Source organism: Oncorhynchus kisutch, unplaced genomic scaffold (genome assembly GCF_002021735.2).
Source record: "Oncorhynchus kisutch isolate 150728-3 unplaced genomic scaffold, Okis_V2 Okis01b-Okis20b_hom, whole genome shotgun sequence".
Classification (NCBI taxonomy): domain Eukaryota; kingdom Metazoa; phylum Chordata; class Actinopteri; order Salmoniformes; family Salmonidae; genus Oncorhynchus; species Oncorhynchus kisutch.
In genome coordinates this window covers 8,016,225-8,031,611 of record NW_022261978.1, presented here as the reverse complement: position 1 = coordinate 8,031,611, position 15,387 = coordinate 8,016,225, and the positions used below count along the sequence as shown (strand labels likewise).

The 15,387-nt window shown below is 41.3% G+C and overlaps 1 protein-coding gene across 1 annotated transcript; it reads left to right on the top strand.

Moving 5' to 3' along the window:
• Window positions 1-2,170: 2,170 nt before the first annotated feature.
• LOC116358994 (zinc finger protein 135-like) lies at window positions 2,171-14,723 on the top strand. Its single transcript, XM_031811579.1, has 3 exons — window positions 2,171-2,405; window positions 5,053-6,161; window positions 10,392-14,723. Exons 2-3 carry the CDS (start codon window positions 5,123-5,125, stop codon window positions 11,777-11,779), a joined length of 2,427 nt encoding a protein of 808 aa, XP_031667439.1. The 5' UTR covers window positions 2,171-2,405; window positions 5,053-5,122; the 3' UTR covers window positions 11,780-14,723.
• Window positions 14,724-15,387: the final 664 nt, after the last annotated feature.

Here is a 15,387-nt window from a genome sequence, read left to right as displayed (position 1 = left end):
GAAGCCTCTTGCATTTGAATTTATTTATAAAAAAAAAAAATTGCTGTAAAGGTTGAAATTGTGATTTCTTTGATCATTTATTTTGAGGTTTATTCACATACGTTTACATAATGATACAGTTTTAGTAAAGTTATAGAATAAATGGAATATAAAAATGTTTTGCATTTCCAATTGAAAAGAATATGAATATACACTGTCCCTTATTTGGTAGTGAGAAAGTTGGCAACCCTACTCACGGGTGGGTCTTCTTTCTTTCGAGACTGTTTTTGTGTGAATTACTGACAATTGATAATGGAAGTCAAGCCTTTGGTCACCCTAACAAATAGTTAGAGACCATAAACTCACATTTAAAAGTTGAAAATGAAACTCCTTTATCGTCAGTTGTTTGACTGCGTAAAGGATACGCCAGGAAAAAAAACATCTGTAATATAAACTTCCGCCCGCGTTCTAAAACCGGAAGTGAAATAATTTGTGCGGCCATCAGTGAGATAACTATGTAGCTATAGCAACGCAACGTTTTCCCAAGAAATAAAATATATAAAGCAATTGAGAGTGAAATATACTTGATACATTGTTCACCCAAGCATTACTGCCACTACCAGAACGCTAGATAACAACATAGCTTTACTCTATGAAAAGGACAGCTTTAAGTGTAGGTGTGGGGCTTTTGTTTTGCTTGCTGCGGTGCTAAACTAGTCTCGGAAAATCCTAGACACGGGGCAACAACACGAACAGTGAGGGGATTTGATTAATGCCCAGGGTGAACCAGGTTAGCGTTGAGCGCATTCGCTTTGGAACCGGGCTGTCTCCCGGGAGTGCGCCGGGTGGCCCGTTTTGGCCGAGGGTGAAGTCTGCTCAAAACAATAGTGCCGTAGGTTAAGCAAGTGGAGTAATGAGTAGGATTCTGGGGTTTCACTTGCAAAAGTGATTACTTTTGATAAAAGTCTTTGTCTGTCTTCTCAATGAAAACAGGTTTGAAAATTCAAACACATTTAATGGAAAAAAATATGTATGTTTCTGAACGATGCTTTGTTGACAACATGCGGCACAGATTACTGTTCAATTGAGGGTGCTCCTCTCAAAACGCTTTTGCCCCACGGGCCATGCCATAGCTGTGCCAACTTTACTTAAATAAACAACATTCAAACACAACTCCAGAGCATGACTCTTCTTTCACCACCATCATGTTTATTTTATAATAGCTACAGTGTTAATAACATGATATCAATTTTAAAAAGGTTGTCACCCTATTCAATATACAATATTTAAACTGAAATTCTTCTTTCACTACCACTATTTATTACCAGACATCCAGGGTTTATTACAGGATATTCAATGATTATAACATGTTACTCTTGCATCTTCAAAGTATTTGGGGCTCTTTGTTGTGAGTTCCCCAGCGTTTCTTCAGAGCTGATGACTGCCTGAAACTCTCCCCACATTGGGAGCAGTGGAAATGCTTCTTCAGAGTTGATAACTGACTAAAAGCATAGCCATACTGGGAGCATTGGTTGGCTGGCATTATAAATAAGAATTAGTTCATAACTGACTTGCCTAGTTAAATAAAGGTTGGTATAGTTCTTTCTTTTGTGTGTCTGTTGGTGTGATTTGAGGTGATTTTGAGATTTGAGGTGATTTTGAGATTTGAGGTTGGTGTGAATGTTCTATTGCCATACTGGCTGGAAAGGTTCTTATACCTTACTTGCTAGCTAGCCAACTTCGGCTAATTTACAGTCACGTCAAACAGTGCAGCTCAATCTTGCTTACTCACAGTGCTAGGGCTAATTTGGGCTCCAGATGTCCAGCCTGTTAAGATTATGCACCTAATAAGTAAAAAATAAAATTAAAATTAAAAAGTGTCTGAGCTTGACCAATATGTTTTTCTGAAAGTCAAACGTCCTTTTTCAGATAACACACACACACATATACATATTCTATGACGTCCAAAAGGAACCATATGGGAGGAATGATCCGATTTATTGATTTTAACAGATAAATGCATGTTGATTAGTGATTTTTGGGTAGTCAGTATGATTTTATCCATATCAATTTTGGGATATTTATTTTCATCTAGTCTGTGGCAAAAACACACATTTTTGCATGTAGTTCGTCATAAAACCCGAAGTAGAAGCTTTTAATCATGGTTATAGCTATCGGTACTCGACTGCTCTGGTTTGTGTGTGATGAAGTTGGAAGTAACATTAGACAAGGAAGAGTTAGTCATCTAGATAAGTCTTCAAGCGTAGCTGGATATTCTACTTTACTTTCAAACTCCAACGGGAAACTGACATTAGAACAACGTTGTCAAAGGAACATCAAACGAAAGTCAGGAGATATAACGTTACTTCTTTCCCACGTGGACAGAAACGTGCTAGCTAGCTACTGTAGCCTTTCACCTGAATCAGGTAGGTAGCAAAGATTACGGTCCAGTCATACTAGAGCCGAGTTTATGTTTTTGTACACCACATTATTAACCCCTTGTACGATTAGCTAATATTCATTTGCTTTCATTTGATAATAACTTAATTCCCGGTTTGTGAGGTGGCGACAAACACCCGAAAAGTATTGTTGAACGTTGCTAGCTAACGTAGATAACTATCCAAGTAACTTTAGAATAATGGAAAATTCTCTATTTAAAATTTTACGATGAACCGAATAACTTTCATTTTCATGTCGACATTACATTGTTGAACGTTTTATGTTATGAAATCTGCCAAAAGCATAAAGGTTGGTTTACTACAGTCCGTCTATCGACATGTCTGTGTAGACCATTGCCGTAGCAACATCATGAACATTCTATTGTCGTCCGACATCAAACTTGTCGTAAACACAAAACTACAGCCCCTGCATGACATCATCAGCCCTGTGCTCCAAATAACATACTTTCTCTATTTTAACACCAATAAAACCATCCGTTTAAAAACACATTGAGGAAATGTCAGCCAGGTTCGTTACTTGGTAGCTAGTTTAAATAATGACCAGAGTATATCCAAAGACTTGTATAACTAATTAAGTGATAATGCCAGAGATGCCGGTGTTTGGAGGATATATATATATCGAGGGCTGGCAAATCATGCCAATACATCCTCCAAAAACTGGCTTTGTTGTACCTTTTTTTAATAGACTTTTCTTTATATATATCCATAAAAATGATATCAGCTGATTCATGATTTCGACTGGCTGAGAAAAGCTACTGTCTCATCCAGACTCCCTACACATTGGAACATATTGAAACAATGTTGCAAATGTCAGAGAGACAGACAGCAGGGTTTATACAAATCTCTGCTGTTGAAAACTAGATTGTATATAGACTTGTTTATACTGCATTATTGACTGTATGTTTGTTTTTACTCCATGTGTAACTCTGTGTCGTTTTATCTGTCGAACTGCTATGCTTTATCTTGGCCAGGTCGCAATTGTAAATGAGAACCTGTTCTCAACTTGCCTACCTGGTTAAATAAAGGTGAAATAAAAATAAATAAATAAAAGATGTTAGTCTAAAAGAAATGTGAGATGATGTCTAGATGCTTTTTGTAGTGGATCAAGTTTATAAACTGCCTGGCTGGGCTGATGAGACAGTGGATTGCACAGTCAGCTGGAACAGAGTAAATAGCAGCAAAGACAGCGGTTGCAACTACAAAAAAAATATTTCAAATTTGGACTCATCAGACCAAAGGACATATTTCTACTGGTCTAATGTTCATTGCTCGTGTTTCTTGGCCCAAGCAAGTCTCTTCTTATTATTTGTGTCCTTTAGTAGTGGTTTCTTTGCAGCAATTCGACCATGAAGGCCTGATTCACACGGTCTCCTCTGAACAGTTAATATTGAGATGTGTCTGTTACTTGAACTCTGTGAAGCATTTATTTGGGCTGCAATTTCTGAGGCTGGTAACTCTAATGAACTTATCCTCAGCAGCAGTGCTAACTCTGGGTCTTCCTTTCCTGTGGCGGTCCTCATGAGAGCCAGTTTCATCATAGCGCTTCATGGTTTTTGCGACTGCAAAAAAAAAAAAAAGTTCTTGACATTTTCCGGGATTGACTGACCTTCGTGTCTTAAAGTAATGATGGACTGTCATTTCTCTTTGCTTATTTGAGCTCTTCTTGCCATTATATAGACTTGGTCTTTTACCAAATCTGTATACCCACCCCTACCTTGTCACAGCAGAACGGATTGGCTCAAACGCATAAAGAAGGAAAGAAATTCCACAAATTAACTTTTAACAAGGCACACGTGTTAATTGAAATGCATTCCAGGTGACTGCCTTGATGACAGCTTTGCACACTATTGACATTCTCTCAACCAGTTTCATGAGGTAATTGGTGGCTACTTTGAAGAATCTCAAATATTACATCTATTTTGATTTGTTTAACACTTTTTTTTGGTTACTACATGATTCCATATGTGTTATTACATAGTTTTGAAATCTTTACTATTATTCTACAGTGTAGAAAATAGTAAAAATAAAGAAAAACTGTTGAATGAGGAGGTGTGTCCAAACGTTTTGATTGGTACAGTATATGGATGATGTATAAAGGCACATTTAACAGTTAGGCTGTTGATTATAGACCCAATGAAGTTGGGGTTTCCTCACTTTCCTTAGACCATTAAGGAAACGGCTGTTTTCTCGTCTCCTAACTGCACTGCATTGTTCTCAACACCAAAATGCTGGTTAACTTTGCTATTATGCACATAGCAACATGGTCTAGGAAAAGGCGCCAATTCAACAGCGCACTGATGTGATTCAGAACCGTGGGGAGTGACCTCATTTGTTTTAAAATAACATTTTTTTATTAGTGTTGTTCTGACAATATACAATTACATTAGCACATATCTTAGACTGATGGACTGGACCATCCCCACGGCCTCCACAATGGATCAGTCCACTCAGACAGGAGCCAATCAGAAAGGTGTCTTACACCATGATTATTATATATTTTTTGCTACTGCTCAACTAAAGAAATCTCTGTTGACCAACAGCCAAACAATGGACCAGTCGACTAAATGGGGTCAGCACTAATGTGTTCTAATCTTTCATTTTATTTTCATTACAGGTCATCTAACTGAACTATATCAGTCTTGACATTGACTTCATTGCTGTTGTTGCTTCGTGAGCAGGACAATATGAGTGGAGAGAGGGAAACGTTGATGGATGAAATGGAACAGAGTTTATACACTTTAACCAAGGACAATTTACGCTGCCTGTGTGAACGCAGTGGAATAGGTGGCAAGGATGGCTCTGATGTTCAAGGAAAGAATCACCATCACTCTTTGTGCCGTAAAATCCTGGAGGAACTTTGGGAAAATGCAGATTCAATGGAATCGGAGGAGCAGGGAATGTCTTGGTTACTCCAACTGAAAGAGGACATCAGGAAGATACAGGAGGAGGGTATCGGTGCACCTTTGAGTCCCAGCCAATCCATTGATGATGATGCTGTAGACTGTGATGAAGACGAGAACCAGAAGGACATGGATTGGTTACCTAGCAAAAGGCTGGAGGGGGAACCCATGAGTCCCAGCCAATCCTTTGATGACAACGCTGCAGACTGCGATGAAGAATGGGATGAGGAGGACAGGGATTTGTTGCCTAGCAAAGGCCTGGAGGCAGAACCAGCACCAGAGAGACACACACCAGAGCAGAGGGAGAAGAGAGTGAGTGGGTCCCCCTCTCTGTCCTCTCCTGGTAATGCCTTACTGCTGGGTCTGAAGAGAGTGAGTGGGGCCCCCTCTCTGTCCTCTCCTGGTAATGCCTTACTGCTGGGTCTGAAGAGAGTGAGTGGGTCCCCCTCTCTGTCCTCTCCTGGTAATGCCTTACTGCTGGGTCTGAAGAGAGTGAGTGGGTCCCCCTCTCTGTCCTCTCCTGGTAATGCCTTACTGCTGGGTCTGAAGAGAGTGAGTGGGTCCCCCTCTCTGTCCTCTCCTGGTAATGCCTTACTACAGGGTCTGAAGAGAGTGAGTGGGGCCCCCTCTCTGTCCTCTCCTGGTAATGCCTTACTGCTGGGTCTGAAGAGGGTGTCTGTGCGGCTGGTCGACTGCAGGAAAACACCAGGGTTGAGAGGAACTGCTGGAGGAGGAGACAAGGAGGAGGAAGGAGATGAGGAGGAGGAAGGAGATGAGGAGGAGGAAGGAGACAAGGAGGAGGAAGGAGACGTGATTCATCAAAGTAAGTGCAGCAGGATACGTTCTGTTTTGGTTCCATTGTGAAGTTGAGTTGTTGTTTTCTAACATGACAGTGCAGTCCAGGGGCCTCTGATATCAACGTTTGTAAGTTGCATCAATACCTTTGTGTGTAACATTGTAGAATCATTAAGAGGACAGTGACATACCAAATCCAATCAAATGTATTTTTCACACGTGCCGAATACAACCGGTATTACTGTGAAATGCTTGCTTAAAATGCAAAGGTTTTAATTTAATGCCTTAATTTTAGAATCGTAAAACATAGAGGACAGCGACATGTAATGCACTCCCCCTGCCCTCTAACATCGCTCCATTACCTCTCTGACATCACTCCATTACCTCTCTCTCTAACATCACTCCATTACCTCTCTCTAACACCACTCCATTACCTCTCTCTCTAACACCACTCCATTACCTCTCTCTCTAACACCACTCCATTACCTCTCTCTCTAACACCACTCCATTACCTCTCTCTCTAACATCACTCCATTACCTCTCTGACATCACTCCATTACCTCTCTCTCTAACATCACTCCATTACCTCTCTCTCTAACACCACTCCATTACCTCTCTCTCTAACATCACTCCATTACATCTCTCTCTAACATCACTCCATTACCTCTCTGACATCACTCCATTACCTCTCTCTCTAACATCGCTCCATTACCTCTCTCTCTGACACCACCCCATTACCTCTCTCTCTGACACCACTCCATTACCTCTCTCTCTAACACCACTCCATTACCTCTATCTGACATCACTCCATTACCTCTCTCTCTAACATCACTCCATTACCTCTATCTGACATCACTCCATTACCTCTCTCTCTAACATCACTCCATTACCTCTATCTGACATCACTCCATTACCTCTCTCTCTAACATCACTCCATTACCTCTCTATCTGACATCACTCCATTACCTCTCTCTGACATAGCTCCATTGCCTCTATCTGACATAGCTCCATTACCTCTATCTGACATCACTCCATTACCTCTCTCTGACATCGCTCCATTACCTCTCTAACATCACTCCATTACCTCTCTCTCACATCACTCCATTACCTCTCTCTCACATCACTCCATTACCCTGCCATCTAACATTGCTCCATTACCTCTCTAACATCACTCCATTACATCTCTATCTGACATCACTCCATTACCTCTCTCTCTAACATCACTCCATTACCTCTATCTGACATCCCTCCATTATCTCTCTGACATCACTCCATTACCTCTCTGCCTCTGCCCCATCTCTCTGTCTATCCTCTCTCACATCACTCCATTACCTCTCTCTTTGCCTTTGCCCCATCTCTCTGTCTATCCTCCCTCACTTTTGCTCCATTGTCTCCTACTTTTTACATCTCTACCGTGACTCGGTCTGCCCTCCCTTTCTGCCAGGACTACTGTTCAGAGAGATTGACTTCATCACTACTTGTTTTTGTAAGAATTGTTGACGTGCTGAATGCACCGAGGTGTCTGTTTTTAAACTAGTAGCACAGAGCTCGGACATCCCATGCATACCCCTCGACATGCCACTCGAGGTCTCTTCACAGTCCCTAAGTCCAGAACAGACTATGGGAGCCGCACAGTCCTACTATTTAAAGCTGCAAAATGTTTCATCGAAATGTACAGCTGTGTGTCATCCGCATAGCAGTGAAAGTTGACATTGTGTTTCCGAATGACATCACCAAGAAGTAGAATATATAGTGAAAAAAATAGTGGTCCTAAAACAGAACCTTGAGGAACAACCAAACGTACAAATCTTTCTGACAACCAAGCAAGAACTTGTCCATGTTAGACCAATTAGGGTTTCCAATCTCTCCAAAATAATCTGGTGATCGGTGTCAAAAGCGGCAGTAAGGTCTAGGAGCACGAGGACAGATGCAGAGCCTTGTACACGCTCCCTTCTTTTCACTCAGTCATTTAGGTTAGTATTATAGAGTAACTACAATGTTGTTGATCCGATCCAATTCACACATCCCTATTCATACCTACTGCCTCTGATCTGGCGGACTCACTAAACACAAATGCATCGTTTGTAAATTATGTCTGACTGTTGGAGTGTGCCCCTGGCTATCTGTAAATAAAATAAAAACATTGTGACGTCTGGTTTGCTTAATATAAGGAATTTTAAATTACTCATACTTTTACTCTTGATACTTAAGTATATTTTAAAACAAAATACTTTTTGACTTTTACTCCAGTAGTATTTTACTGGGTGACTTTTACTTGAGTCATTTTCTATTAAGGTATCTTTACTTTTTTCTTTTTTACTTTTTCCACCACTGATATTTGTAGTGACTGGGTATATTGATACACCATCCAAAGTGTAATTAATAACTTCACCAGGCTCAAAAGGATATTCAATTACTGGTATTATTTATTTATTTTTTATTCCTAAACTTATTTAGGCTTCCCATAACAAATTGGTTGAATACTTATTGTTTGAATACTTACATTTTAAGCTTTTCACTTTAAATGAATTTGTAGAACTCTAAAACTCTGTAGAACTCTAGAACTCTTTGTAGAATTTGTAGAACTCTAGAACTCTAACAAGATAATTCCACTTTAACATTATGGGGTATTGTATGTAAATTAATTCTGTAACACAAACCATATGGAAAAGATAAAGGGTGTGAATACTTCCTGAAGGTATTCAGACCGCTCAACTTCTTCCAATTTTGTTAGGTTACAGCCTTATTCTGAAATTGATTAAATCATTTTTTCCCTCATCAATCTACACACAATACCTCATAATGACAAGGCAAAACAACTTCTTAGAAATGTTTGCTAATTTATATATATATATATATATATTTGAAACCACATTTACATAGGTATTCAGACCCTTTATTCAGTACTTTGTTGAAGCACCTTTGGCAGTGATTACAGCCTCTAGTCTTCTTGGGTATGACACTACAAGCTTGGCACACCTGTATTTTGGGAGTTTCTCCCATTCTTCTCTGCTTGAGGTTGGATAGGGAGCGCTGCTGCACAGCTTTTTTCAGGTCTCTCCAGAGATGTTAGATTGGGTCCAAGTCCGGGCTCTGGCTGGGCCACTCAAGGACATTCAGAAAATTATCCCGAATCCACTCCTGCATTGTCTTGGCTGTGTGCTTAGGGTCATTGTCCTGTTGGAAGGTGAACTTTCACCCCAGTCTGAGGTCCTGAGCGCTCTGGAGTAGGTTGTCATCAGGATCTCTCTGTACTTTGCCTCGATCCTGACTAGTCTCCCAGGCCCTGCCGCTGAAAAACATTCCCACAGCATGATGCTGCCACCACTATGCTTTACCGTGGGATTGGTGCCAGGTTTCCTCCAGACGTGGCACATGGCATTCAGGCCAAAGAGTTTCATCAGACCAGATAATCTTGTTTCTCATGGTCTGACAGTCTTTAGGTGCCTTTTGGCAAACTCCAAGCGAGCTGTCATGTGCCTTTTTACTGAGGAGTGCTGCGGAGATGGTTGTCCTTCTGGAATGTTCTCCCATTTCCACAGAGGAACTCTAGAGCTCTGTCAGTGACCATTGGGTTCTTGGTCACCTCCCTGACCAAGGCGCTTCTGCCCCGATTACTCAGTTTGGTCGGGCGGTCAGCTCTAAGTGTTGGTGGTTCCAAACTTCTTCTATTTAAGAATGATGGAGGCCACTGTGTTCTTGGGGACCTTCAATGCTGCAGACATTTTTTGGTACCCTTTCCCAAATCTGTGCCTCGACACAATCCTGTCTCGAGAGCTCTACGAACAATTCCTTCGACCTCATAGCTTGGTTTTTGCTCTGACATGCACTGTCAACCATGGGACCTTATGTAGACCGATGTGTGCCTTTCCAAATCATGTTCAATCAATTGGATTTACCACAAGTTGACTCCCAAGTTGTAGAAACAGCTCAAGGATGATCAATGGAAACAGGATGCACCTGAGCTCAATTTCAAGTCTCATAGCGAAGGGTCTGAATACTTAGGTACATTTTTATTTTTAATAAATGTGCAAAAATGTCAACCTGCTTTCGCTTGGTCATTATGGGGTATTGTGTGTAGATTGCTGAGGATTGTTTATTTATTGAATCCATTTTAGAAAAATGCTGTACCGTAACAAAATGTGGAAAAAGTAAAGTGGTCTGAATATTTCCAGAAGGCATTGTAATACCTCAATATGATGTCACTTCTGTTTGGACAAACTGTATTCACTGTTTTTTGATTGTCTCTTTCACACAGGAGAGAGACGTGGCAACCGTGGATCTTCTGGGGAGCCTCAACAACAACCTCATCATGCTGACGACCCAGACTGGAGTCTCGCCACATCAAAACACTTCCACAAACAACCACAGAGACATGCAGGGAAGAAACCTCACCACTGCTCTGACTGCGGAAAGAGTTTCAGTGTTTTATCAGGCTTGAAAATCCATCGAAGCATCCACACTGAAAATAAACCATTCCAATGCTCCAAGTGTGGGAAAGGTTTTGCAAACAACCACTATCGAAAAATACATGAGAAAACAGTACATGAGCCTCCCGCAGAAAGGTCTTACCACTGCTCTGACTGCGGGAAGAGCTACAGTTTTTTATCAACCTTCAAAAACCATCAAAGAAAACACACAGGAGAGAAACCATTCCAATGCTCCAAGTGCAAGAAAAGTTTTGCTCAGAAATCCACTCTGAAAGCACACGAGCAAACACACATTCCTGCCGCAGAAAGGCCTTACCAATGCTCCTACTGCGAGAAGAAGTTTTGTATTTCGGCGTCCTTTAATTTCCATATGAGAATGCATACTGAAGAAAAACCATTCCAATGTTCCGTCTGCGGAATGCGGTTCATTCAAGCCTATTTACTGAAATCACACAAGTTTAAACACAAGCCCATTGAAGAAAAGCCCTTCAGCTGCTCAGAATGTGGTGCGGGTTTTGCCACGAAAGGTAGTCTCAAATTTCACCAGCTGATGCACAACCCAAGAGAGAGACCTTACCGCTGTTCTGAGTGTGGTCATTGTTTCTCTCATCTGATATATCTGAAGAAACACCAGAAGAGACACAGTAAAGAGAAGTCTATTGTCTGTGAGCTGTGCGGGAAGACCTTCAACCATCCAAGCAACTTCAGAACGCACATGAAGATACACCGAGGAGTGAAACCGTACCACTGCTCCGACTGTGGCAGGAGCTTCATATTCCGCCAAGGTTTAACAAAACACCAGCGTGTGCACACCGGCGAGCTGCCTTACGTCTGCGATCAATGTGGGAGGAGGTTTTCTCAGTCCAATTCTTTGGTGACTCACCAGCGAACCCACACCGGGGAGAAACCTTACCCATGCTTTGTCTGTGGGAAGAGCTTCAGTCGGTCACAAAACCTGGCTGCACACAAGAGAACTCATACTGGAGAGAAGCCTTATGCTTGTGATCAGTGCGGGAAGAGGTTTTCCCGAACCGACGCACTGGCTGTACACAAGCGCACTCACACTGGAGAGAAGCCTTACAGCTGTGATATATGCAGGGAGACATTCACCTATTTAGTAGCCATGCTGAAACATAAGAATGGACATGGACGTCCTGCAGGTGATGTACTCTGTGCTGAATGTCCTCAGGACGATTCCAGCTCTATCTATGAATAGAGAATAACTTTGTTTAACCTACAGAATACATCAATTTTTTGTTTTGCTTACAATCTAACCCCCAGAGAGAGAGAGACACAAACACTCACACACGCAGACAAACCCAGAGGGCGGCAGGTAGCCTAGCGGTTAAGAGCGTTTGACCGGTAACCGAAAGATCGCTCATTCGAATCCCTGAGTCGGCAAAGGTTAGAAGGAAGAAAATCTGCTGTTCTGCCCTTGAGCCACTTAGCCCCCATCAACTGCTCCCTGGGCACACATGACGTGGATTAAGGCAGCCCGCCGCACCTCTGTGATTCAGAGGGTTTAGATGCGTAAGGTTGAAGGCATTTAGTGGTGCAACTGGCTAGTTATCCCTAATTTCCTTTCCACCCAGAGGAATTGGGAGCACAGAGTGGTTACTATGAGTTTTGAGAGTAGTTACTCTGGTCTTTGAGAGTGGTTACTGTGGTTTTTGAAAGCAAGGATTGTGGCTTTAAATAGTCTGAAATCATAATGTTGTGTTGTATACATACACACCTGACAGGTTCCTCTCCCCCAAATCCTATCTTTTAGCATTAGTGGGGAAAATGCAAAACTGACACAAGATCAGCATCTAGGGGCAACTTCACCCTACACTTGCCCCTTCCCTGGGGGCTGTTCCAGATAGCAGATTCATTGAGGTACTGTCCTAAATATTCTCAACTATCATAATTTTTTGGGACAAATATAGACTTGAAATTGGCATAGTAGTGGTAGTACATATACAGGAAGGAGTGGCTTCCGTCTGGCCACTCTACCATAAAGGGGTGCTGCAGAGATGGTTGTCCTTCTGGAAGGTTCTCCCATCGCCACAGAGGAACTCTGGAGCTCTGTCAGTGTGACCATCAGGTTCTTGGTCACTTCCGAGACCAAGGCCCTTCTGCCCCAACCTCAGTTTGTTCGGGCAGCCAGCTCTAGGAAGTGTCTTGGTGGTTCCAAACTTCTTCCATTTAAGAATGATGGAGGCCACTGTGTTCTTGGGGACCTTCAATGCTGCAGTCATTTTTTGGTACCGTTCCCCAGATCTGTGCCTCAACACAATCCTGTCTCGGAGCTCTACGGACAATTCCTTCAACCTCATGGCTCGGATTTTGCTCTGACATACACTGTCAACTGCAGGACCTTATATAGACAGTTATGTTCCTTTCCAAATTATGTCCAATCAATTGAATTTACCACAGGTGGACTCCATTCAAGTTGTAGAAACATCTCAAGGATGATCAATGGAAACAGGATGCACCTGAGCTCAATTTTGAGTCTCAGTGGGTCTGAATACTTATGTAAATAAGGTATATCTGTTTTTTATATTTTTTTATATAAGTTTGCAAAGATTTGTAAAACCTGTTTTTGCTTTGTGATTATGGGGTATTGTGTGTAAATTGATGAGGAAAATATTTTATTTAATCGATTTTAGAATAAGGCTGTGACGTAACAAATGTGGAAAAATCAAGGGGTCTGAATACTTTCCTGAATGCACTGTACATTCCCACACAAACAATGCAAGCACATGGCAAAAGCTGGCTCCTAATTACTGATTACAATTATTTGACGAGCAAGCTTTTTTGTGTTTTTATGTTGCTTAAACATACCTAGTATTACATTAACATTATGGACATTGTGAGTGAAATCATTTCAAATACTTTATCTGGGCTTGATTGAGTTTGACTGACGTATGTATAGTTGTAAAATAAGATAAGGACTGCAAGGGATTACGGATGTGTAAGTAGGTGGCAAGCTTGGCTCCACTGTTCAAGGATAGAATCACCACGCTCATTGCGCTGTAAAATCCTGGAGGAATTTGGGTAAAATGCAGATTCATTGGAATCGGAGGAGCAGGGAATGTGTTGTTTCCATAGCGATTACCACAATCTGGTTTGCATTGAACTGATCTGTACTTAACTCCCTGTGACGTCAACTAGTCAAAATGTAAAACCAGTTGTTTAACAAATACAAAATAGGGCCTTCAAAAAGTTGGTGCTGACTTATCAGCTCAGTATTCGGTACTAACACATTTACTTGGATCTACTCCAATTCTGAACAGTGTTCCACATCATGGAAACGGATTATTGTTTTAGATGACATTACCTTCTTATTTAAATCACTGGTATATTCAAACTATCAAATTGTACAATAACAATTGGAAATAGTCAAAAACGTATCTTCTATCTGCCCCAAATTTTCCCACTGTGTTCCTTACAGCCTGTTTGAGTTCAGTACCACTCACTTTCACTGGAGGCGTATCTATTTATCCACAGGAAGCTTATCTTTAACCCAAACACCAGATGGCAGCCTCTAGTTTAATATCAGTCCCAAGGCTCAGTCCCTCTGTCATGTGACCTTGTATTGAAACATTTACTTCTTCAAATAACTAAGATATTGCATTATTAGAGTGCTATTTGAAAGCCGCTAATATTACCATTCACTTTGTTACTTTCACTAGTCTCCATATCTGTTTCCTTCAACTAGGAGCCTCCCTTTCTTCCCAATAGGAAAGACCCTCTCAATCACTACTGCTAATGCACATAGATCACACTCAAACTATGTTCTGCTTTTACACCTCATTTACACCTCATACACCTCATTAAATGTCTTATTTTGAGATTGATCTGTAATGTACCCGAAATGATAAAATACACCAGCCAATTCAGAAGGGGAGATGTAAACTTTGGAGGGAGCTTCCTTTTTAAGGTAGCTCTCGAGACTAGAGTTTCTTTCTGGGATCAACAGTTATTATAATGGAATCTGCCTCTCATACTCATCAGTGCCAATGGAAGCACCTTTACCCATGTCAGGCATGTTTCACCAATTTGTTTAATAAATGTTATTTTCAGAGTTTGGTTCAACGTTGTTAGTCATGTACATCCCCACCACCTGTGAAATGTTCTGCAAACACATTAAAAACCCTACTGTACATAAATATCTATTTACAAGCGCCATCATCCCTCCTTTTGACACATGGTCTTGACTATGTGGCAAGAAATTGGAAAGTACAATGTGGCATGGATAGTCTCCTCCAGTGGTCCATCCATACACGCCAGGCGTCCTTCTCTGTTGCCTGCAAAGCAATGATGTCATCAGTGGAAGCAGGAACTGCTGCCATCTGTAGGAGGGAAATAGAAGATGAAGCAGCCATTTTGGCTGTGCAGTCAGCCTTAACGTTCCCCAGAGAAAGGTTATCGTTAGAGGAAGAATGTGCCCGACTTGATTATAGAAACAGAGGACGGCAGCTGGACAGACTGTAAGAGACGAAACAAGATTACTGTGTCCAATCTGTTTTCTAGACGAGGTCAAAACCCCTCTATTCTTCCACAATGTTACAAAAATAATGCACTATACCAAATGCATATCTACTGTCAGTGTAAATGTTAACAGAGCTCTCTCTACTGTCAGTGTAAATGTTAACAGAGCTCTCTCTACTGTCAGTGTAAATGTTAACAGCTCTCTACTGTCAGTGTAAATGTTAACAGAGCTCTCTACTGTCAGTGTAAATGTTAATAGAGCTCTCTCTACTGTCAGTGTAAATGTTAGCAGAGCTCTTATCTACTGTCAGTGTAAATGTTAACAGAGCTGTCCTTGGCCAAAATACA

Bases quoted from the DNA above. Each gene is read 5' to 3' on its own strand.
- LOC116358994 (XM_031811579.1), top strand. From the start codon at position 5,123: ATGAGTGGAGAGAGGGAAACGTTGATGGATGAAATGGAACAGAGTTTA. The intron at 6,162-10,391 runs GTAAGTGCAGCA...TCTTTCACACAG, and splicing joins AGGAGACGTGATTCATCAAA to GAGAGAGACGTGGCAACCGT.